General features: G+C 33.9%; 1 protein-coding gene across 1 annotated transcript in view; it reads left to right on the top strand.

The window, feature by feature from the left end:
- Positions 1-27,368, top strand: part of LOC117111123 — a 53,093-nt gene that overhangs the window by 18,681 nt on the left and 7,044 nt on the right. Inside the window, exons 4-9 of the mRNA XM_033253997.1 lie at positions 12,726-12,910; positions 18,314-18,463; positions 24,117-24,215; positions 24,523-24,659; positions 25,999-26,104; positions 27,007-27,142. Of these exons, the coding sequence (XP_033109888.1) occupies positions 12,726-12,910; positions 18,314-18,463; positions 24,117-24,215; positions 24,523-24,659; positions 25,999-26,104; positions 27,007-27,142 (813 nt within the window). The remainder of the gene's footprint in view (positions 1-12,725; positions 12,911-18,313; positions 18,464-24,116; positions 24,216-24,522; positions 24,660-25,998; positions 26,105-27,006; positions 27,143-27,368) is intronic.

Consider the following 27,368-nt stretch of genomic DNA (forward strand, 5'->3'; position numbering starts at 1 on the left):
GAATTCTAGTTTTTTTAGAAATATGTAGAATGCACATAATATTCACAATTCTGAGTATTTTAGTAATAACATCTTTACGATATATGCACATTCAATTTAATGCTGGTTTATGTGTAGATCAAAATTCTGGGGCATAATCACATGCAGCAAAAATAATGCACAATAAGCGCTGATCTTTAAGCTCTACTCTTGAATAAAGTACCACATTGTAGCTTCCAAGAATTTTTCTTCAGCACTTTCATTAGAACATTATTTCTGCTAATGCATTGCTATTCTAGATTTTTAAAAATGTTTAGAATGCACATAATATTCACAATTCTAAGTATTTTAGTGAAGCATCTTTACGATATGCACATTCAATTTTTATGTTTTGCAGATCAAATTTCTTGGAATTCTGAGAAATTTTATAGCATGCACAAATACACCTTGAATTCATATCGTAATGGATCTAAATTCTAGAAATAATAAAAATGCACTTGAAAATGAACACATACTGTAATCTGTCTTTCTTACACTACTGAACCATATAATACAAAGAAATATTCTGTATTATTAAATTAGTCATCTACCATAGACAACATTCCAGATTCATGTAACATAGTTCCTTGTGTAGAAGCCCACCTTGGGTATAAATAAGCCCAACCCCTTTTATGCCCAATTTTATGTACCAGTCTTTCCTCGGACAAAAGAACTAGAGTACCCAGGGAATGAGTTTTACAAATATTCTCAGAAAATATCACAAATTGGCTTTGAATTAGGCATACAGTGCAGAAATAAATTTCTATGTTATTAAATTGTGGATAAATCAACCTCCAAAATCTGACCCAATTTTCTGTTCAAAGGGGGTGGGGTGGACGTTACCAGAGCAACTACAGGAAGAAAATGAAATAACACCTTCATCACTGATGATGATGTACCTCCATCTAATTACCAATTGTGTTACTCTGCCAAATGAACCTTGGATTTTCCCATTAAAAATAATTTGATATATCTAAAAACTATTAATGTCTTTAATAATAACAACACTTTTGTTTAATCATAGAAAAGCAGCTCAGGGGGTATTCTTCAGCTGTACAAGGTTATGAATATGACACAATTGGTAGAATGAATTTTTTTCAGCAATAATAATTTTCATGAATATTTTTAGCTATTTTCACACTTGTTGTGAATTTTTGTCTCACTTTTGCCATTGGATTGTATTTATTCGGTGTAAAAGCCGATGATAACCCAAGAAGACTTATTTCCAGTGGGGTCCTTCTGGTGGTGATTGAGTACACCGGGAGACAATCCCCCAATCTTTTCCGAAGAGTGTACTGCGTTCTTTAATGTGCGTATTGGCCATAAATGCACACGGAACCAACAGCATAAACGTCTCATCTGAAAGATGTTGCGCTACCGTAACTTGCATTTCAGCAGCGATGGGAATTAAACCGGGGACCAAGAGATCTCCACGGTTCAGCGCACACTCAGGGGCTACCACCTGTTTAGCTGACTGAGCTAAACTGCTCGTGTTGGGGTCGCTTGAATAAATTTAAATTGATTTTAAATCATCTGGCATATTGAATGACAGTTCTAGGTTTCTTCACACTTTTAACAGTGAAAATCTAAAGTTTTTGTTGTTCTTTTGCTTTCTAGTTTTATTTTGATATTTAACAATGGTAACATAGCTTTGTGGAATAGCACCCTCTGGTTCAGACAAGCTTCTGTGTCAAAATTGAATTCCAATAATAATAATAATCTGATAATAATCACACAAAACTTCTCTTAGAATTACATTGAAATACTACTAAGGCACCTGTTAATCAGTTTCTGATGCTGGGAGACAGCGTACACTCTCCATTGAAATAATTGAGGAAAATTCTTTATTTTTTCAACTGTATGATATTAATAGACTCATTTTATTTTGTTTTTAAAACACATTCCCATTGAATTGAAGATAGTGATGCTAGATTTTTGTGATGAAATGTACGTTTCTCAAATGTCACGTTGATTTTTTTTGTGTGTCGGATTTTGAGTACCAAATATATGATTGGCCTGCAACTTAATAGACATAATGGTGAAGGCAAATCATAGTAATGATAATGGCTATATAGTATTACTTTTCAAAGTACAATAGCTGAAATCAGGAGAAAAAAATGGAGAGAAATTACAAATAATATATAGATATTATTATATTTTATTAAATTAAATTCAAACAATTTAATAATGATAAAGTACAGTTTGTGTTCAGATAAAAAAAAAATCTTAAAATTTAAAAAAAAAAAAATTATTATTAATATCTTTGTACTTACTACTACACAAATGTCCCTTCTGGGACATAGGGCTACTAACATATTTTTTACTTGATTATTATAGATATTATTAATACAGTAGTAGTAGTACTACTAAAAAAAAGTGTTAATATCTTTGTACATCTACTTTATTTTATATGCACATTGCCCCTTGTGGGACATACGTCTGCAAACATATTTTGTACTTGATTATTATAGATATTAATAGTATTGTAATTTGATAATGATTTAGTAAATTATTATTTTGTCACTATTTTTAGTCGGATATAATGATTACTAATACCAGTACTAAATTTAATCACTGGCCTATTCAGAGGTGGTAATGTCTTTCACAAGACAAATAGAAAAGATGTTAAAATTTACTGTATTCGCGATTAGTCTTAGGCGATGCTTTTATCTTGTTTACCCACCCGCCGTCTGCTGATAATGATGATGTCGAATAAAAAAAAAATGTTGTTTTTGGTGATTTAGCACCACCACAAAAAAATAGAAATTTCAGAAAGGAATTAGCACCACCACAAAAAAATAGAAATTTCAGAAAGGAATTAAAATTTTTTATTTATTTTCATTATGGCCGCTGCTGCCTTGGAATTACCCAAATTATATAAATTTTAAGCATTTCACTATCACTACACTTTTTACATTCACCAATGAAATATGTCCATACAAAATATAACAGTTAATCTATAAAACATAAAATATAAATAAGAAAAATAGCGAAAGGTAGAAAACATGACTGGCAACCATGTAACAATATTAAATGAAAATTCAAGACTAGTTCAGGAATTCATCTTAATGTACGGGAATATTCTACTGATGACACATTTTAGGATTGGAAATACAGTAGAAATAAGAAAACACAATTTTATTTTTTTTTCGGCCCTCCTCTGACGACCTTTAAAAAAAATAAGTTTGCGAAACATGGTTTAAAAAATTCTCTCTTTTTTGGAGTGAAGTTGTTGTAGTCGTGAGAACAAAAATCCTGAAAAAGATGACTTAAAATAACTTTCAAATGAAACAAAACATTGTTTTCTATTTTCTTTTTAGCACATACATCGTACAGATATCTTAATTTGTATCCTCTTTCTAAATTAAAATCTTTAATTAAACAAATATTAACAAATTAATAGTCATTAATCATGCGCATTTCTTTTCTCATGTAATTATCTTTTCTCAGCTATTTTTAGATATTCAGCCTTGAAATACTGTATACAGTATATTGTCTCCAATTGTTGACAATTTTTCTCACTTTCTTTCAAAAGTATCCCTTTATAGCAGTAAATTGTACCTTGAAAGGGTAATTTAAAAAAGCAATTTACTGATAAAGTAGGTAAACATGTTCGTGTTTACAACCCAAGTTAACAGTTGTCTAATTTCAAAAGATGTTCGCAAACTCAGTGGTAAACATGTTTTCGCTTTGATCCCATGTTGTCAGCTGTTTACCTACCATTTGTCAAGGCCATTGTTTTATGTGTTGTGGAGCTGTAACTGGGTGGTTAAGGTGCTCACCTTCCAACCCAATGGTCCTAGGTTCAAATCTTGTGACAGCACATGATATTTCTCCTGACTAAAAAACATCTCCATTCTCTAAGCCTTGTAGTGATAAAAGCATCACTTTGTTTCATTTATTTAAGATGGCCCTGAATATCAGCCGACCTTCTAGGATACGCTGGACGGGTAAAAACAAGCAAAAAACTAGCGTACTATATCGATAAATTATAGAAAGTAATGTATTTCCTTGAATAAACATTATTATATCATAATGGTTGTTTCAATGTGTGTTGAATAAAAAGACGGATATATTTTTGATATACGTATCATGATTTATAGGTTGTTTTGATCGACTCAGAAGAAAATGTGCTTACAGAATAGATATCTGGATTTAGTTTAATGTGTCTGTTTTGAGATATCTGTCGAGCTGTATATCAATTCAGCACCTAATACATTTACCGTACCCGTTTTCCCTGAGGATGTACCGTATTAGACGTTTGTACATGTTAATAGACTACAGTACGTTTCATTGACATGTATTAACTTAATAATGTTGTGTTTGCACGTGTTCAAAAAAAGCCTTGGATAAAATGAGGTAGTTTGAAGTTCAGGATTACTGGAAATTGCTGTAAGTGTATTATTGTGTTTAGCTTAATGTGATGAGTTAAAGATTTAGCATTAGCACGCTGTTGTTATGTGTGAAACAAATATAGGATTATAGGTTTCAAGGTGATAAAGCCAAATGAAAAAGAAGCATGTATCTCATTCTTTTGTTCCTCGTTATTTGGAGGGGAGAGGGGGTAGGCTACCTTCTTTATTATAATCCCAAAGTTAAAAAAAACCAGGAAATCCTGCATTTGCTCAGACACGAAGAGACCCTTGGGGGAGAAGGAAGGAACTTGTTATACAAGCTCGTCTACACTTCAATCACTTTGAGATTGGTGTAAATTTGCTACAGGATATAGTTCTATTAATATTACGCCTAAATACAATCATGATAATATCATATCATGACCATATGGGGCGTAGACTAACCAAACCATCATTCGTCGCAAATTGTGTTTCAGAGGCAAATGGCCAAAACATGCTGGAATGTCAACATTTTTGAAATCTATTTTACTGTCACTAAACTAATCATTATATATATATATATCCAATTTTCAGCACTAGGACAACATTTTTTTAATGATTTGGTGATGGTTTCTACCTTGAGAAATGCCTCAAATTGTAATTTTTGAAAGCTGATTTCTCGAATACTGTTCCTAACAGCTTTATATTTAAATGTATGTAAAATGCGTAACAAAATTTCAGATTTGAATGATTCTTTAACCATTTTATAACATTCATTTTACTGTTTAACCCTGTAATAATAACAACTAAAAACAGATTTTTTTCTTTGCGATGAGTGACTAGTTTAGCTTGTCTCTGCCATATATACAGTATAGGCACATCACGACAATACTGTAGATGGATGTAGCCACAGTACTATAATGTCTACAGCGTCAGTATTTGGCTAATGTATGTCTGACTGAATTGAGTCAAATATTCATTACTTATAAATTACACTACAAGAGAAGATATTCTTTGTTACAAAGGCTTCTCACTCGGCTTTTTTGATTATGAAGAAATGCTTATGAATAAACCAAGAACAGAATTATGAATCTATTATACAGTAATACCTGATGATTCCTCTTATTCATTCTTTGAAGTAGACATCAATTTACTCATACAGAAATATACTTATTTTATAATGTATATTTAAGAAAAAGGACATCTATGTTTAATTTATCACTTGGTTGATATATAACCTTAACATTTATGAAATACATTAAAGAAACAGAATTTTGGTCAAGCTTTCCATAGAGGAAGTTTCAGAAATTGATTCCAAATAATCATTAATAATAATAATTATTATTATTATTTGTCATTTCCGGAAAGGGAATAGGCCATTAGGCCAAATAGACAATTTTTCATTCTTTCCTAACACCGAATCTGAATTTTCAGAAAGCCTACCGAACAGATCAGAAAATTGATTCTGCGTGTCAGAATCGGAATGGTAGCTTTCAGCTCATTGGAAACGCGGCTAAATTTCAGTTTGGATCCGATGTGAATGCATCCTTACACTATACAAAATTATAACTTACAGTTAAAACTTGCCACGTAGAGGTTGATACAAGATTAGGGAACTAGATATTAACCTAAATTAAGTACTATATAGCCCTTTTTTCTCACGCCCCTATATTTTCACGATTTTACAACTATATTTCACGTCCTTTTATTTTCTCGATTTTTTATCATTTCCATTTGTTTTTATATAACATTAATCTTTTATATAATACAGTATTTAATGTTTAAAATGTGATTGAATGGGTCAAAAATAATACATGAAGAATCATGACTGTTTCTATGAAATCTTTATTGAAGGAATATCAGTTTTATAATAGCTAGGCCTATAGGGCTTTAGAGTAAATTTTAATTAAAACCACAAATATTTAAAAATGAAATATACTTGTGAAACCAAATTTCTGTTGATCTTTCCATAGAGAAAGTGTCAAAAATTAGGACTGTGAATTAGATGATTGATTGAAGTAGTAACCTAAATTAAGTAAATTTTAATTCCCAAGAAGCATTTTAAAAAAGATTGTATTATGATATATTCACAGATGTAAATGTGTCCCTGACTAAACTAATTTTAACTTCCTAAAGTGTGGGCTAAAGGAAATACTTGTAAACGTTTAGACCTCCCGAGCTTTTCCCCTAGACTTCACACAAGCTGCTGTTTATCCCTGTTTGTAAAAAGATGAAATTTAAATTTATTTCCGTGGTAAATTTACTGTCAAATTGTTTTAATAGGCCTTTGCAAAAGCTTGCCTTCTTGAGGATGTGTCCAGTCAGTGAACTGCTAGTAATCTGTCCGATCTGATTTACTATAGGGTGCTCCAGAATTGACTTACTTGCATCTAATTCCTCCATGCTTGCATGCAATGTGCTGGTTGTATTGGTACATTGCTTTTTTGAATCTCGAGTGTGGATTCGATTGGATTTATTTGGTGTAAACACCAAGGATAACCCACGCAAGTCTGACGAAGACTTATTTCCATTGGGGTCCTTCTAGTAGTGATTGAGCAGTACACCGGGAGACAATCCCCTACTCTTTTCTGAAGAGTGTATTGCGTTCTTTAACATGCACATAGGCCATAATTTACACGGGACTAAATTCATATCCGAAAGACAGTGCACTATCGTAACTTGTATTTGAGCCCTCTAGCTGAAATACAATAAGTAGAGCGATGAGAATTGAACCGGGGACCAAGAGATCTCCGCGTTTCAGCGTACACACAGCGGCAACCACCAGTTTAGCTGACTGAGCTAAGCTGTTCTCTATGTATTGTACTAAAATTTTTATTAGCCGATGGAAGATTGTTAAGCCTTAAACATGACCATATTTATTGAATAAATGCCTCAGGGCATTTATTGTTAAGAATGGTTTTTTGAGGAGGCTTTTATTCGAAGGTGGCATTTATTCAACATAGGCGTTTATTTATTTATTTTTTTTTTTGGTGTAAAATGAATACGTAAAACTCAAACTCTCTGTACTTGTGGAATTACTATGAAAATGTGTTACTGCCTGATCATAAAGACTTACTGTTCCCGACCAGGTTAGAAAAAATGTAATTACATTGGAGTAGAACATTAATATATTTGTTTACAGTAATTTGGGGTGGGGGGGTGGATTTATGTTAGGAAGAAATAAACGCGTTTATTCAAGGGGGTTGTTTATGCCAAATGCGGCTCTAGATAAAGCTTTATTCAAATAAATACACCAGGTGTTTATTCAAATAAATATGGTATTTTAATTCATTCTGATATGACTTTAAATCAATAACACCAAAAATAAAAATATTCATTTAGACTTATCTAACAAAATACTTAATAATAATAATAATAATAATAATAATAATAATAAATAATTATTGTTATAATAATAATAATAACTTTATTTAATTAAGCTCAAACAATGTCCATTTAAAATGTTCCCAGGCGCTGTACAGAATTTAAAAATAGAAATTTACAATAAATCAGTACTCTATATATATCAATTAAAAGTTAGCCATTAAAAAGCATCACAATTCAATTTAACACATCAAAACCTACAGTGAATAAATCACAACATGCGAAGACGAGACTTCTTTTTAAACCTTGTTTAGCGAACCTGCCGACTGCAAATAATGATGATTTTAAATTAAAATAAACTTGTATTTTTTGCAAATTAGTAAATCCTTTGCCGCGAAAAAGAGGAAATATCAGGAAAAAAAAAAATTTTTAATTTTTATTACGTCCTCCGCTGCCTTGAAATCTCCAAAGATAAGATATATTTCTTCCTAATTATATAAATTTGAAGCATTTAACCATCCTATTTTAAATTCACCAGTGAAATTTAATTTTTGTTTTCTCCTCCGTCTGGATGATTTTGGCAAAACTATTTGCTAAATAAGAAAACAAAAATTTTATTTTTATTCCGCCCTCCGTCGATAATCTTCAAAAACAAGTACGTGAAACAAGGAATAAAAAAAGTCTCGCTTAAGATAAACGTGACATGAAATAACAACAAATATTTTCTTTTCTGAAACCAACTGCATAATTTTTCAGATATTTGTCTAATGTAAGCTTTATACCATTAGTCAGATGATATTAAAGCCTATTGACTTTTGTGGTTGTGAGTTAAAACTAATTATAGTAAAATTGTAAACATTAATTTTGTTTTTCATTATCAACGATAAATAGATTAACATTTATTAATATCTATGTATCAATCATGCTAGTAAGTGGACATGTTTGAAAATGAGTAAATATATAAATATAAAACAATTTTCAGCTTTAATTAGTTGTAACTCATTAAAAAAGTAATATTTTGAGTGTCAACTTTGGATTGGCATATTTGGAGTTGGCTTTTTTTAAAATTATTATTTGTGTCATTTATGTAGTGCCTTTTCTTTGTATACAAATGCTTCTTTTTCCCTGGTCATTGTTTCCACATGCTTAAACTTTGCTGCTGGTAATCAGGCAACCCCACCAGATACACATTTATACTCCAGGGTAGTGAGAAGCAATGCAGATAAAGTACCTTGCTGAAGGATACAAGCGAAATGTACAGTAAGGGATTGAAAACTAAACCGTTCCCACTGCACCAACTGCTTGTATTACATGTTATTGATCGTTATTGATATTCTACATAGTAATTACGTTCTCGCAGAAGTCTGGTTTCATTTCCAACACATGGTCACATTTTGTCCTCTGGAATGGTACTTTACTGCATTATCGATTTTCCATAATGAGCACAAATCTGTATGCTTACATATGACAGTTGTAATTTTTGAAAGTATTTGTACTGAATGTTGGAAATTTCACAACTAAAATATTTCCCTGGGGCACCGGATTAGATTGTGCAGTGTTCCCATCACAGTAGCGTTCTTCAAATACCTTGTCAGATTCTGACGTTGGCAATCATGTCTTTGAACCTGTCTCTATTATTGACTACAGTCTTTCTCCTATTAATATACAATCCTCTTCGTTCACTTTCTAACTATAAGCTGTCTAAAAGTTCTTGCAAGTTACTTTCACTGTCTTGAAATTAGTACCGTATCATTAGCGTATCTTAAATTAGAAACGGATTTGCCATTTATCTTAAAATTACCCTTTATCCTCATTCTTCTAATTGTCATCTCTGCATAGAGACAAAATAAGTCCCAGTGGTACACCTCTTTTAATATTTGCCCAGTTACTAAGGTTGCCATTTAAGATAACAGCCACCTGTTCCCAATACAACTTCCGTATTGTTCTTTATCATTATCGTCAACATTCAAAGCTTCTAGATCACCTTGTTTCACCTTATGAAATCCTTTTTCATAGTCAGTAAAAGCCAAATAGATATCTTTTTGCATTTCTATAGATCTTTCTAATATCATTCTCAAGGCAAAAATTGCATTTCGAGTTATCCCGTTTAAAACCACAATAGCGTAACCACATGAAAAAGTAAATTAATAGCAAAGTACGCAAGTATAGACGTTAACCACCAATTTATGGTGTAGTCATAGCAATCGTTAATGCTTCATTTTTGCGCCTTTTTTTTTTGTTCTGTTTTCTGTGCATTTGTCATGTTCTTTTTGTATTTTGAATGCTATGGCTTTTAATTGCTGAGGTAAAGATTTGATTGATATGTTCAGTGGATGTACATGTAATATTTCTGTTTAGCACTAACCCCACCCCCGAGGGGGCAGTAGACACAAAAATTCATCTAATAGAGCTGCTCTATTCCAGTTAAAATGTATTGAGACTCGTGTTGCTTTAATATTGTATCTAAAGTCCCTTATGGTTTTTAGAACTACAGTTTCATCATTTTACAAATGTGTCTTCATTTCTAATTATGTGACGATATAAGAGACGCCAGACAGCTTCTTGTTCAGTCTCAATTATGATGGAGAAATCTTTGTAATTCGGATCAAATGAAATCCATAAAGATAGGATTTTAGAAATAGTGTACTAATATCGATCTCTGTATGTTTATAAAATCTGTGTTGTTGTAGGAACATGTAATGTAATTTAAAATATTAATATTGAAGTCAGACATTTATGTTTAATGTAATTTGTGAAATATTGTACAGTACTTTTACATGTAACAATATTTTTATTTCTGATCAAAATACGACCATTTAATTGAATTTAGCAGGGGTGGATCCAAGGGAGTCTTCTAAATTTCTGAAAATTAAAAAATTTAATGATAAATAGAAAATGTCCGGGAGTACCTTTTCTGGCCATACTGTATAGACTTGCCATATATATTATGAAGGTGAAAAAGACAAAGAACGACTCGAAAGAAAAAGAAAAAGATGGAAAGGAAGAAATTGGAAAGACAAGGAAAGATTGAAATTGAATAACATATGTTTTTAAATACAAACTACAGTACAGCAGAATGTATCATGCTATTTTATAATGCCTTCTGCCTATGACAGCCAATTTTTTACTGTATGCGCTCATATAGGCCTACTATTAATCAGGCTCCTGTACTACAGTCTGTGTTGAACTTAAATGCATTTTGGATATAGACACATTTTTCCTTATTCTAGTATTTTAAATCTCAGTGACGTGTATCGTTTACCTTCGAGTTTGTTTCTTATGTCGCAAATTTATTGGAGAAGCGCGATATTTTTGGTGTTCTGCTTATTGGTGGGTTCATGGCAAACATCGCCCACTGTCTTTCACGGTCTAATCCTATCTTAAATTCCACGCAACACTTTCATACATTGCTATTAAAACCTGGATAGTGCATCTCTCACTCTGGTTAACCCAAATATTTCTAGAACCATTTTGTATGTCTCCCTTATTTATGCCCTTTTTAATTGTTTTTGTTTTTCAAGTTTTGTACATTTATGTTTTGTATTTTAATGTTGTAATGTGTCCTCTTTTATTTTGACTAATTTAACAGGAGTATTTTAAATATTTTGAACATTTTTAATATTATTACATTGAATTATTCTGTACATTTCAAATTTTCTTTAAATTTGCAATCAAAGTTATTTTGAATCTTGAAGGCAATCACAGGTAGTTATCAAGTGGAATCCAAATTAGCGTTCAATAGGTTTCATAATGTCTTAAAGTCAAATGAGTGGTCTGCTTATTTGCGGGTTCATGGCAGCAATTTCCATTGCCTTTCACGATCTACTCCTGTCTTAAATTCCCTGTAACTACTTTCATGCATTAAGCACATCTCATGCTCTGGTTGGTTAACCCAAATCAAATACCTCTAGAACCATTTTAAGAAGATAGTTATCGAGTGTACAGTCCATTTGCACAAGTATTTTGTATTTTATTTTTAACATTGTCATTCTTTTCCAACCTCACATTTCTTTTTAGGTCAGTATGTTTTTGTTTAATTTTTTTTTTTTTAATACAGAACTACATTTCAAATGCTACCATTTTTTACCCTAAAATTAACTTGTGTGTCTTTGACTCTAGGACACTAGTAGTCTGAAATTAGGTAAATCAAAATTATATTGATTTAATATATTGTTATTTTAATTTTTTTAACAAATTGGGTTTTGTTCATATTGGTGATACCCTAAATCTGATGATCATGTATTAACTGCTATGTGTCCTGGTTGCAGACTTTCTGTAACCCATAACAAACACAGACGTAACCCATGGAGAACAAAACGCCATGATGTACGCGCAATGGATTGGTTGTTAATGACGATCTGTCCAGACTGCTACGAACAATAAGCAGGCAGTGTCGCATCATCTAACGTTCACAAGGAGCGGGGTTGGATTCGTTGGCCGACGGTCTTACGACGCACTGATTGCCTGGCTGCAGTTACGAAATATCCGTGGCTACAAAATGTTAACACATCCCCATATGTCATGCTCTCCATGACTGTAAAATTGAAGAGAGCAGCATAGCTCAGTCGGCTAAACTGGAGATAGCCACCGTGTGTGTGTGCGCTGAACCGTGGAGATCCACGGTTCATTCCATCCACTGCTTTCCTTGTGTTTCAGCTTGAAAGTCTTTCGGATGAGACATTTAAGCCGTTTGTCTGAGATGGGGATTTTCTCCCAATGTACTGCCCAGTCACCAGCAGCAGGGCCACTTTGAAAATCTTCAAACTCATATGTGGGTTACTCTTGGTGTTCACACCAAATGTTTTTACTGGAGCGTGCAATGCAGGTGTCGTTCACAGTGTTAATAGTCTACAATTCTTGGTGGAGATGCACATTAGCAAGCAGTACATTCACACTTAGCTCACATGCAAAGAATTTGAACATTGTGCTACTTTTACTGTGAATAATTCTGCTCAGCTGCATGTTGGTATTTGGTACTTATTTCTTCTAATAATATAAATGATCTAACTGCATACATCAGAAATAATCCTAAATATTTTTTTTTTACAGCTTGTTTAGAAAAACTGATAGGAAAAGTTGCAAGGGGCTATGTACGTTGTCCATCGTGTAAGACGGATACCATTGTGTCCGGCTTCTCCAATGATGTTGAGAGACTTGCAAAGAACTTTGCTGTCTTGGAGATATTGGAAGGTCTTGATGATGGCGACAAAAGCAGTGCAAACACAACAAATCCTGTAAGTGGAGTAATTATCTGGAAATGGGATAAAGGGCAATGAGTTTATTGTAAGAGGCAGGGGTGGCGCCAGCAGGGGCCCACTTTTTTTCGTCGGGGACGTCAGTCCCCCCATCGTTGACGTTGGACCCCCCCTCCCCCGTCAGGCCAATACTGATCTCTGGTAAGATTAGATACATGGAGATGGGATGGAGGAAGTGAATGCAAGGGCGATCAGATGAGGATAGGGGAAGTGATGAAAGAGATGGGATAAGGGGAAGTGAATGTAAGAGGATGGGATATGGGGAAGTGAATGCAAGGGGAGTGGATATGGGAATGGGGAGGAAGTGAATGCAAGGGGATGGGATATGGGAATGGGGAGGAAGTGAATGCAAGGGGATGGGATATGGGAATGGGGAGGAAGTGAATGCAAGGGGATGGGATATGGGGAAGTGAATGCAAGGGGATGGGATATGGGAATGGGGAGGAAGTGAATGCAAGGGGATGGGATATGGGGAAGTGAATGCAAGGGGATAGAATGTGGGGAAGTGAAGGCAAGGGGATGGGATATGGGAATGGGGAGGAAGTGAATGCAAGGGGATGGGATATGGGAATAGGGAGAAAGTAAATGCAAGGGGGATCAGATGGGAAGATGGAATCAGATGGGAAGATGGAATGTGGTGAAAGGGATGGGACTGTCTCTTATACACATCTAGATGTGTATAAGAGACAGCAATAGAGATGCTCTATTCCAGTTAAAATGTATTGAGACTCGTATTGCTTTAATATTGTATCTAAAGTCCCTTATGGTTTTTAGAACTACAGTTTCATCATTTTACAAATGTGTCTTCATTTCTAATTATGTGACGATATAAGAGACGCCAGACAGACTTCTTGTTCAGTCTCAATTATGATGGAGAAATCTTTGTAATTCGGATCAAATGAAATCCATAAAGATAGGATTTTAGAAATAGTGTACTAATAAAACTCCCCAATGACAGTACCATAGTCAGCAGCTACGTTTTATTCGTCCCTGTAGCGTGGTGTTGACACGCTTGATCGCACAGTCGAAGTAGAAGTAAATTAAAATCCGGTATTGAAATATGATTCATTTATGCATGTTTGAGTTATCTGTTAATTTTGACACACGCTTAAATTGATAACGACTTGATGATGTACCACTTAATGTTGAATATTAATAGGGTATTGATCTTATAGGGCACTATACAAGTCGACCAATATTAGTGTATTTTATCATTTTTTTTACAATATAATTTATTAATAATAGTTTTTCAGATTATTTAATTAATTATTACAGTAGGTGCTTCACAAGGCCAAAATAATTTAAGTTAAATAATAATGTCATACATATTTGTATCATGAAAAAATATAGTTAAACAACTTTAACAATAATAATAATATATAGTATAATTTGGAAAACCCCTACAAAATTTGACTATTTATACACAGAATTGCTCATAAAAGTATTAAATAAGTTATTGTGAGTGGAGATTTAGCCTTGTGAGTTGCTTGGGAAGGGAAGACTTCCCTCTCCGCTGGATTCACCATTTATTTATTTTGGTTCTCTAATTATCTTAGGTACATTTTAATTTTTTATATTTTTATAAACTCCTAATTTGTTCTGCCCATTGCTCTTGTTTTGTGTATGGTAGTTTCTTAGTAACAAACTAGCTTTCTGCCCCATGTGCAATGACTGGGATAATGCACAAGTTGCATAGTTTGCATTTTAAACAAATATAGCATCCAACTTGTGTATTCGGCAGCACCTGTACAAACAGTTTTGGGGGATATAGGATTTGTCAGTAGGGGGTATATGAGAGTTCACACCACCTGAGCCCACAATGTTTGTGGCTGAGGTGAGAAAACTTTTAGAATATGGACCTCAAGGGGCCCAGAAATTGCATTCTCATACTAATAGTATTTCAAAAATACAATTATTTTTCTTAATACAATTTATTAAGAGGGGGGGGGGGTTGCAATCGCACCGTCTGCACCCTCTTGCATACGCCCCAGCGGTTAAAGATATGTGAAGAATACTGTGTAATACTCTTTTCACGCTAACAAAAACGTTTCAAATTCTAACACTTAGTAACAAGTTTTAACAACTTTTTTCTTGAGAAATTTCATTTGTTTGAAGTCCGAACCATGCAAAATCTCTGAAGAATAACAGTATAGGCTTAAGTATCTAGCGTGCACAACATAAATTTGTTCTCTGTTGCCTGGTAGCAGCATGAATGCAAGCATACTGATTAATTCAGGAGTACTGTAATTCTGGACATGTTTTTCTTCCCAAGAAATCAAAGGGGTCCCTGTAATATCTCCACAAATAAACAATAAATCCACATAAAGTTTTATGTGGATTTGCTTTCATTCGGTGTAAACACCAAGAAAAACCCACAAAATCTGAAGACCTGTTTCCAGTGGGGGACCCCATTAGTGGTGATTGGGCAGTACACCGTCAGACAATCCCCTACTCTTTTCCAAAAAGTGTACTGCGTTCTTTAACATGCACATGGGCCATAATGCACACAGGACTAACGGCTTAAACTTCCCATCTGAAGACGGTGCGCTATCGTAACTTGCATTTCAGCGCTCTAGCTGAAATTCAAGGAGAGCAGCGATGGGAATTGAACCATGGACCAAGAAATCTACACAGTTTAGCACACACAGTGGCTACAACCAGATTTAGCCGACTGAGCTAAGCTGCTCTCAGTACTTAATTGTTACAATTTGCAAAATAGTGACAGTGTGAAAAGGGTGTTAAGTCATGGACATTACACATCATTGCTGATCTTTGCAATAATTTTTCTTCACAATATGAAGTTTTCCCTCTAGGCCTACTGTAACAACCACTATAAATAGCAGACGTTGAGCACAAGCCTGTTCTCCACGAGCCTCTAAGCACCATAGTTGCGTCAGATTATATGTAAACAAAATGTAAATAATGTTTTAACATTCTCAAGAGTACAGAATAATAATGAACAGCTGACTGAGCAATGTAGGCCTAGTATATTTTTCATTTTTGCTGTCCTCCGACCTATCTTTTTTTTCTATGATTTGCTTTTCTTTTTTGATGGCCTTGGCTACAAATATTGGTTGATTTTCAGAAAAAGAGTTACTTTATTCCAATCAATGGCAGACTTGTATAGGTGTACTGTGTAGTGTGGAAGTTATGATTTATAGCCAATGAGAAGAGGGAAAAATCATAATATTTTTTTTGGTTTAAAAAAATGGCTAAATATTTCATGGAGGTGTGGAACCCCAACTTTCAAATACTGTTAAATGGTACTTTATGGTTGATGGTGCCATGTGTGGTGGCTACTACCCTATGGTTGATGGTGGCCATGCATGGCGTCCATTTGGTTAATGGTACCATGCACGGTTGATGTTTGGTTAATCATGGCAGGCATTGCATCAGTAATTACACACGGACTTTGTACATGTTCTATAGGAAATGTCAGTTTTATATACGATATTATAAAATTGCATGGTGTGGTTTGCTATATAATCACAATCCTAGGCCGTAAAATATTTCAGAGAATAATAATTTAATGCTAATGCCAGACCAGACTAAGCTATAGAGTGTACAGTTTATTTCCAGCTCACAACTTAACTAGGTTATAAATGTATGTGCTATAAATTACATGGTGTCTGAATATATATGAATTCCATGAGAAATTCTCATTACAAAGTGTTGGTTTTTGCAACATTTTTAACGAGGTTATCTGACCTTCTTTTCACCTTTCCTTGCATATCATTTAAATTTGAAATATTTGTTTAGATGCTGTAGTTCTGCTTGTTATAAGTTAGTCAAGATCTGATGTAAGGTTTACTATTAATAGGTCCATGGTTTACTTAATTACCTGCAACTCCTTAGGACTGCTTTCAGATCCTTTGGGAATGTTACAACACTTTATATTCCACATACTTATATGACAATTGGAGATATACCATTTTCAAAGTATGGACCAAAATTATGGAGCTATTTTCCCTTGTCATCCGTCTTCAACAACCTACTATTACCCAAAATTCATCTACAAATATAACTTTGATGGATGACCTACGAATGGACCTGTAGATAAACCTGTTGTTTTCTGGTTTAAAACAGTTCACACGATGTGTTTTCATTTGTTTCTAGCTTGGTAATTTTTTGTGATGTTAAAGCATGTATGTAAATAGTGCTCAATAAAAAAAAAAAGGATAATTTTAAAGGTTGTTAAATGCCAGAATACTGCATATGCTAAACATAATCTTTGATATTTATGGCATATTGGTCACGATTGAAATGATTATGTAGGCATAAAAAAAAATGATGAATGTATACCAGACTGTTATCCTAATAGTGGTCAACTAATTTTATCATCCATTAAAAGGAAGTCTCATCGACAGACACACTAATCCATATTTTTGGATTTTTTTTTTTTTGTTAAAGAAATATCTATAAAATAATCTGTATTTCTTTTTGTAGTTCCTGTATCTCCATTTTCTATGATCTGTGCATACCACATCCCTGCTTATCAAATTTTAGAGCCTCATAAAAAAATTTACTATTCCTTATTTAAAAAAACAATCATAATTCGCAGGAATCAGAGTTGGAGTGCCTGGCTTAACAATTGCTGTGTGTATTATGCCCATTGTCTATAATAATGTCAAATTTTTTTGAAGTGAAAGCTCTTGTCTTTAATGAAGTGGCTTAGCTGTACAATAATTACATCATTCTATGTCTTGCCCTGCCCAGACTATAAAATTTTATGACAAAAACTTGTGACATGTCTAAATACGGTCATGTTGACATCACATCATGACCATATATAGGCACATCATGGCTATATATGGGCATATAAAGAAAATTTGATAGTGTGGTTGAAGTGTAACTGATCAAGGCTGATAGCATTCTCTACCAGGTGCCCAATTGTAGGTCGCACAGCATTTATGGTCACAGGCTTTAAATAATTGCAACAAAGATGTTAAATTGCTTTATGTCTATACATAATTTCACACATACTGAAAGTGCTTTTTCCTCTTTCCTTGCATATTGTCATAGAGCTCAAATTGCCTTGTTTTAAATTATTAAACCATGTTTTGTTGTGAATAATAAAATAAATCAACACTCGGAAAGAAAGTACATTTTGTTCTTTAAATATATCAATTTCAAGGTAAAATGTGTCAACAATTATTGATTAGTTTTATAATTGTACATACTTTATATTAAATGGAATACAGTCTTTCTATAGAAAGTGTAAGCTTATACATGCATTAAAAAGTTAATAATTCCATGAAAAAAGGAAGTCTATTGCTTTGTTTTATAGGAAACTTCAATGTTGGAGGTCAAAATTGGAGGTCTTCTACTATAAAGTTTCTTAATTTTAATAAATAATGATTAATTAATAATTGTTTTTTGTAGATACTAGTATGCAATATTCATGAACGAGAACCAAAGAAGGTGTACTGTCTGACTGACAATGAGATAATTTGCATATACTGCCAGGTGTATGGGGACCATGAAGGGCACGAGTGCCAACTTATCAGCACGGCAGCGGAAGAGGGCAGACAGGTGAGAAAATAATGCTCTGTCCACACTATCAAATTTTCTTTAGATAAAAAACTGTTGTATGCCCATATATAGTCATGATATGCCTATATATGGTCATGATATGCCTATATATGGTCATGATATGGCTATATATGGTCATGATATGGCTATATATGGTCATGATATGGCTATATATGGTCATGATATGGCTATATATGGTCATGATATGATGTCATCATGACCATATTTAGGCATATCACATGTTTTTGTCTAATAAGATATGATAGTCTGGACAGGACTTAAAATATGCAAGTTTTCTATTGACAAAGAGGATCTGACCTTGCATTTATCAAAAACAGTGCAAGTGTAAAACAGTATGCTGTATTTCATCTGGTATAGGCCCGCCTCCTTTGAAAGCAAAAATTGGCTGGGGAGGGGATTTATACCCATGGAATCCCCCTTTTCAATCAAAAGGCAATTTTCAGCACCACATCCTTATTCAAAGCAAATGTTTGATGTTATTAAGAGTATTTTTAAAAGTCAGCTAAGCAGAAAAAATCATGCCCTGGGCTTTCGCCTGAGGAAAGGCTGGTACATAAAAATGGGTGTAAAGTATGGGGTTGACAATTGTACCCGAGGTGTTCATTTTATTCAGAGTTAACTGTACAACCGAACTTTAATTCATAACTGCTAATTACTGTACAATACTGATGATTGAACTTTAATTGTAACTACACCAGATTGGTAACTGAAAGTCTAATCTAATCTAACCAGTATGTAATGCAACTTACTTTCAAGACAAGCCTTGTTACAAAATTTTATTTCTTTAAATGGAGGGGAGGATATGTTATATATGCATAGTCCCAGATTTCTGCGCTTACGGCGCTCCATACTACTTGTTGTTCTTGAATAAATGGAGTTTAAGCCAGAGAAACTATGGTATATAACATTTTGTTTTTATTATACTGAGATCCATACAAATAAAAATATCAAATATATAAGCTTAACATTTATTACACAAATTTTTGAAAATGAAGAAAAATAGAAATTGCATTTATATTAAAGCCTAAGCATACATTTCCTGCAATCTAGAAGTGCCATAACTATAACATTCTCGCCTCCACTCCAACCATGCTGCAGTGCAGTTGGCAATTGGGCCCATATCTGTAAATGTCCCTCCCTGGGCCTTCTCTATTTTTTTATTCATGGATCTGGCACTGAATATATATATATATAGTCCATGTAAAGAATTACATTTAAAAAAGTTGCCATTTCAACCAATAGATAGATGTATTAATTAAAATATAGAAAGTACTAAAATACAAATATACAATTACGTTATATTGCCCACTATCCTACTTCAATCTAAAACAGTGTGCTCAAATCGCATTGTAAAGTGTAGCACCTGTTTCTGTCTGTCTAAATAATCCCTGGTTGTGTGTTCTCCACGCTCTTTAATCACGCTTATCATTTTATTGCTTCTCCCTGTTGAAGTCATTTAATGGATAAGAGTGCAAGTTTATTCTTGTCTGCAATAAAGTATAGCTTAATGCAAAACAAATTCGACATTGCCATTGAATTGGATTTATTTGATGTGAACACCACCGAGGAAAACCAATGAAAGTCCAAAGCCTTATTTCCAGAAGTCTCCTATTGGTCGGGATTGAGCCGTATACGACGAGAAAATCCCCTTCTTTAGTCCTATGAATGTGTTGCGTTTTTTTAACGTGCACATTTCAATATTGCACAGATTGGATTTCTTTGGAGTGATACACACCAAGAATAACCCACGAAAGTCCTGAGACTTACTACCAGTGAGGTCCTTCTGGTGGCGAATTGTGCAGTACATCAGCAGACAATCACCTACTCTTTTCCGAAGATTGTACTGCTTTCTTTCACGTGTAAATGAGCCTTTTTGCACACAGGACCAATGGCTTAAAACTTCTCATCCGAAAGACAGTATTCTTTTGAAAGTTGAATTTCAGCCCACCATCTGAAACACAAGGAGCAGAGATGGGAATCGCAACAGGAACAAGAGATCTCCATGGTTCGACACACACACACACACACACACACCCACACACACCCACAAACAGTGGCTACCACCAGTTTAGCCGACTGAGCTAACTGCTCATGGGACCAACATCTCATCTGAAAGGCTGAATTTTTATACTTATATTTCAGCTCTCCAGCTGAAACACAAGGAGAACAGCAGATAGATTTGAATTGAGTACTGAAAGCTTACAATTGATCTCCACGGTTCAGCACTCACACAGTGGCTACCACCAGTTTAGCTGACTGAGCTCAAATGTTTATAACTTTGTTAGTAATACTAAATGAGCTTTCCTTCTATTGGTTGACTTCCCGTCGATTTATAATCAGACGGTACTGGGGAGGGAAAACATGATTTTCTGCTCCATAACTAGACATCCATTCATAGAAACCTTTATGAAGAAAGCCTACCTAAAATGGCCTAGATTGGCACGAGACCAGCTAAAATGAGTATACAATGCACACAATGTAATATAAAAGTCCCAGGCCTAGGTTTTAGTATTTCAGATCCTAGAGTAGGTTTATTAATTTTAGTATATTATCAATAATATGCAATATAATAAAAAGAACAGAAAGAAGGAAAAATAGGAAGGAAAATTAGAATGGCTGAAATATATACCGAAAATCTACAATAATAATCATATGTTGTTATTGTATTACGTTTTTGTAAACTTTTTAGGCAGTAATCATTAGAGATTTCGGTGCCAGCAGCCTACACATTTCGTAATTATTTTTTTCATGTGCCTATGTCATGCTCTTTGAAGGTCATTTTACAACTCAATTTTACTTTACACTGTTTACGTGGGTGGCGAATAAAACTACCTCTCTACACTGCAACAATTCCTATTAAGTACCGTTTTATCTATTCCTGGCAAGTAATTACTCTGTGACGGCTCTAATGCGACACTCCTCATTAATCCCATCAATTAAGTTGAAAATATACATTGCTTACGACGCTGAGCATGTTTTAAGTTTGACAACCCATCAGCCTAAATGGTATGCTAGTGTGAGCTTAAACATGATGAGGATATTTAAAGCTCAACAACAAAATGAAATTGAGAATAAATTTTTTCAATATTAATCATTTTGTCTACTTAAGAATATTACTTATAAAATTACTATATCAAGTAATTTGGAGAAATTTTTGTTTTTTAATATATTATTAAAATTTTTAGTACTATTATCATTAATAGTACTACAGTATTATTGGTATATATTTTTGTATTTGTATTTTACACATTTACAATATTTATGTATCGTATGACAACTTAATGTGATGGTCACATGACAACTTAATGTAATGGTTACAAAACTTAGTGTGATTGTTACATGATAACTTCATGTGATTGTCACATGACAACTTATTGTGATAGTCACATGGCAATGTTATGTGATGGTCCCATGGTGACTTGATGATTTGCCTACAGTGATTACTTGTTAACATGTGATGGTCACATAAATACTTTCTTTGATGATTTGATAATGCTATGTAATTAATGCCATCATGATGCCATATAATGACTTCCTTGTGATGGTCAAAAGATGACTGTGATTGTCACATCATCTTTTGCTATGATACATGATTTCCCTTTGATGGTCAAATGGCAACTTATGTGATGGTCACAAGACCACTTAATTCATTGTGGACCATCACATGACTTCCTATGATGGTCGCCTGATGATGTTTGGAGTTCAGTTTTAGACAAAAGAACAGTTTTTATAAAGTTTGTAAAGATGGCCATTTCTGATATTTCAGGGCCGTCCTTAAAATTGTCACACATCAGCCCTAATTATGAAGGGGCAGAGGACATATAGAGGTGCCATAATCATGAATTTTTTTAGAGGTATCTACACCCTCTCTCTGTGAAAGTCCCTTCCCGGGCCCCATTATATTTGAATTCCTGGATCCGCCACTGCTTGTTCTAAACATTTCACAACTAGCCATCTGTGTAACCATGACAATTTGAGCAACTTACAGTAAAAATATACCCCACCATTCTGAAAGAGGTTGAGAACCAGGGCTTTGAACAGCCAATAACACAGATAGAAAGCATAAGATATTCATATTTTCAACAACCATAACATGGTCAAATTTTATAGAGTACATTTAAAGTACATTTTGGGATTTATTTTTCCATAATGTGTTCCTACTTAAATGTAAATGTGTTTTTAAATGTACGATGTGTTTACTGCATAATACCACTGTAATCCTGCTGGATAAGTGATGGTTTGGGATTTGTGTCTGTATATTAAAATATAAAGAAATCCATCACAAACACGTTAGAAACAACGTTCCACTTTAAAAGTCCTTAGAAGTCTTAAAGATCGTAGATTCAACAACATTATCGTAATAACATACAGCACCTGATACCAATCTTGGTCTGTCTATACACTGTGCATTTCCCAGCATTGCTGAACTCTATGGTATCGATTTGTTCGACGACATGACACTAGAACGAAATCACTCATGCGTGACTGATCTACTGTACTGCATTCTATAATCTACTTGATGATGAGAACTTGGCGTTCCTGCATGCGCAGATGACTTTTAGTGACGTCATTATGTTCTACGTCCTACCGTCGTCGTGCAATGGAAAGCTCCCTATTTAGAAGCAATGTTTACTGTCTGTCAATAGACCATCAAACATGCTAGCAATAATGTACCCTTTGGAATTACTCGGTTAAACATTGGCATTACAGACACTATATCAAGTTGCTGTAATTTGTGGTCCCATCGTATCTATAATTGCAGTGTCTGCATATAGTGTGTTAAGTGACACACATTACAATGTTCCTAGACCATGAAATGATTTTTATTTTATATGCAATTATGTTCCTGCCCCTTTAATGTTTCTACATTAATGCATTTAACATATTACTTAGCTTGCAATTTAAATTAAAGGTGTAATAAAACACAAGCTTTATCGTATAATACAATATGCAGACTACTGGGAATTATGATCTCAAAAATCCAGAATATTTCTAAATCGTTTTTGTATAGTTATACTGATGTTTGATCAGTTTTATGTACCAAATGTTGTCTCCTAATGTTGTCTCCATTTTAATATGTAAGCTGGCATAGCACATGTCTGCAGAGGTCTAACTTAGCACTTGCTGAAAATATAAAATAACAATATCCTTTAACCACAGGAATGCAGAAAAACTGTATTAATGAACAATAAAATGAATGCTAGTTAAGAGGCGATTTTAACAGTTTGTTTTGCAATGGATAGGGTTAAAAGTGTCCAGAGAAACATAAACAAATAGCTGGGAAGCTGAATAGAAGTGAACTCATAAAAAAAAAATCAAAATTATCTAAAAAACATTAAAATACTGTTATTTCTTCATCCTCTCATGCAGTAAACAGACGACTCTGTTATTTCTTCATCCTCTCATGCAGTAAACAGACAGGCAGAACTATTAATACTAACAAATATTTGATTGACCACAATATTTAAATAAAATATTTGTTAATCTTATTAGTTTTTTTTATTGTTAAAGTTCAAACTAACACTGCTACCCAATAGTAATGATCTTATCCTCTATAGTTAAAAATGCTCTGAAATACTTGTACACGGCATGCTAACATTCTTTAACCTCAATTCAAAATTAACTTTTGTAGGTTCTCAAGCAGTTGGCCGAGGAAATTATGAAGGAACGCGAGAAGGTGACCGTGAGTAAGAAATCCATCCATGACACGATTGCTGCCATCAGATTCAAGGTAATTTCAACCTAAATGACCAACTGAACGACATTTTTGCTACGAGGAGAATAACGGTGAAAGCTCTTGCCAATAAGCATCAAATTGTTTCTCACAACAAAGTGTAGTGTTTTGGATATATAAAATTTAAGATTTTTGTTTAAAACACATTTTAAAACAAATAGAGTAATTCCTGTGTTGGATTTTTTTTTCTGTGGCACAAATCAGTACCAAATGTTGGCATATATATTATATAGTTTTTTTTTTTTAAGGAGCTGCTATGTTATAATAATAAACAAAACAAATCTTATAAATTTTATATCTTTAGGAAGAGAAGTCAATGCGAGAGATAACTCACCACTTTGAGATGTTACGGAGAAAACTGTACAGACGAGAAAACCAGGTGAAAGGCAAATTAAAGAATCTTTCAACGGGTAAAGTCAAGATCCTAGAAAAACAGAAAAAGTGAGGATAAAAAGAAAAAAGAGTATAAATAGAACAAAGAAAGCCAACTATGCTCATTGAGAGCGTAAACATACGATAAGCCCTACATAGCCGGTGTAGGACACCCGCTGCCAATGGATTACCCAATACTGCTCCGCTAATTATCTGTTTATCAGTTTTCGACATGATACAAATATTTCGTGGGGACGGAAGATTTTATATTTTTCTTTATCTTCATACCATCAAAGCGGGTGCACTACATTTGAACTCGCACATCATAACTAAGGGAGTGATGTATTTACAAAGGGAGTACGCCCTCTTGTTCTATTTACACTCTTTGATACTTATTATGTTTTTAGAGCAGAGTTACTCAGAACTAGTAATCATAGGTAGAGTTTGGGCCACTGGTGATTTTAGCAGGGAAACAAAAGTAGTTTAATGACCTAGTGTTAACTTATGCTTATCGTATATAACTGGGACAGATTCCAGAGAACACAGCTGATCATACCCCCACACCCAAACTTTAAAAATAATAAATAAAAATGGTGAAAATAATAAGCTGGAGTTTATCCCAGTTTCAAGTAACTTGAAACGGATGAGACTGTGATGTTCCCCACCCCCTCAGGACAATAGTCCATTGCAGGTTACTCAAAGCAATTTGCTGATAATCACTGATACAACTGGGTAGATCGCCACACGACGAATCAACTCCGCTCCTTGTGAGCACTAGACGATGCGACGTCGTCTGCTGATTGTCGTCGACAGTCTGAACGGATCATTAAAAACAATCCGTTGCGTGCACATTGTCACGTTGCATTCTTCATAGAATGGCGTCGGCCAGGGCCTCAGCTAGATCGTGTAAAGTACTTTCTTGATCATCTTCGGGTGACAGACGATTGGACCCAACTGTTGTGGACGATTGGGCCCAAGATTTTTTTAAATATAATATAGTCTAGTAGCCACTGCCAGCCAGCCCCCCTCCCACCCATGATAGCGTTCCAAACTACTTTAAAATGATAATACTATACACTTAGGCCTATGAAATGTTTTCAATTTTTTTTTTTTTTTAATTCTACAAAATGTTTAAGTACCTTGTTGGTGTGCTAAACATACTGTCATTTGCCTATCAAAAGACATTACCAATGTGGTCTAAAACCACCACACAAATTTTACCCAACCTTATATTTTCTGTCATGTATCATGCATAGGAACGTTGACACATGTAAGGCTGTGGTTAGAAAGGATGAATATTGGTCACTTATGATTTATTACTGGACAAATGAATGTACCAGAATTACAGACAATATTATCGAAACAGCGGGTATCATCCAATTATATCATTACATTTGTTTTTCTATAGGCAGTTGAGTGATATGATTGGTCGTTGTGATCGGCTACATGCTTCCTGTCAAGCTCTGATCGCCGGCCCAGATTACGATATTCTCCAGCAGAAGGCTCAAATTCAGGTAAATATTATTTTTATGGGAAATTTTTATTCCAATTTCTGAAAGGTAATGAGTCTACAAGCTCAAGACTGGATATCAAACACTATTCCATGAAACGTAAGCTATCATAGTACTATCTAGGATTATGAAACATGATAGGCTTGGCACCTTGACCTGATGATTAATGCCCAAAGTGTAATAAAAAATCCCAAAGTATAATAATGAGTTATTATCATTATTGTATACTTTCAGTATACAATTATATGCCGCACTGAATTTCATTTTTGTTCAGATTCCTTCATTCTTTATTCTTTCATATTTTACATTAATTTTATTTAGAACAGAATACATATTGTTTATTTATTTATTAAACATTTGATATTGTTAAGCTTATTGAATTACACAATTTTTTTTTTTGCATTTTCTAGGCTGGTTTAAGTGTACATTGTGTCTATAAATAACATACTTCAATCTTTGATCAATTGTTTTTAAAAGAATAAATGTTGCTACAAATACCTTAAAAAAAGTTCATTTGAAAGTTTTACGGAACGATATTTAAATGTTCTTATCCCATATTCATTTTCCCACTTTGGCAAGACTAAGGTGTTTTTTGATTTGCTTTTTGTAATTTTTGTTGTTTATTAAATATTGTGTGAGTATTTTATATACTCAATTTGCTTAGGCATGATATATATTTAAAGCTTCTCCAAGCAGCTTAAATGACCCCAAATTCCTACTTTCTTCAGGCACTATAGGGCTTAGCCACAACATCCACAAAGGATTTTCCCTTGGACCATCACTGTCTGTTCCACCAACTACTGCTGAACATTTTTATACATCCTGGTTTTTTTTTTGGTTTTTTTTTTGTCTTAAATATCAAAGTTTCTTAATTTAAATTTGTATTTATATTTCTGAATTTTTAGATTGATTGTCGAGAAACAACAGAAGCAGTCAGTACTTTGGAGGGTAAACCCTGCACTCAAAATGATCTTGCATGCTTACTAGAATCCAACATGGCTGACAAGATTTCAAATCACGGGGTCATCATTGAAGATGCAGGTATAGCTTTGCTGTGTTTTTTTTTTTTAATGCATACATCATTTAAAATATTGAAAAAAATTCAAAGCACAGACACCTGCTAAATATATATATATATATACTTGTACATGCATTGGTTACATCAAGATTGGATTATTGTAATGGAGTCCTTTACGGAATACCATTAACATCAATTAGAAAGCTGCAGCTATTGATGAACATCGCTGCTCGTCTTGTCACTGGGACA

This window comes from Anneissia japonica, unplaced genomic scaffold (genome assembly GCF_011630105.1).
Source record: "Anneissia japonica isolate Jap-2015-1 unplaced genomic scaffold, ASM1163010v1 scaffold287775_len252212_cov145, whole genome shotgun sequence".
NCBI lineage: Eukaryota > Metazoa > Echinodermata > Crinoidea > Comatulida > Comatulidae > Anneissia > Anneissia japonica.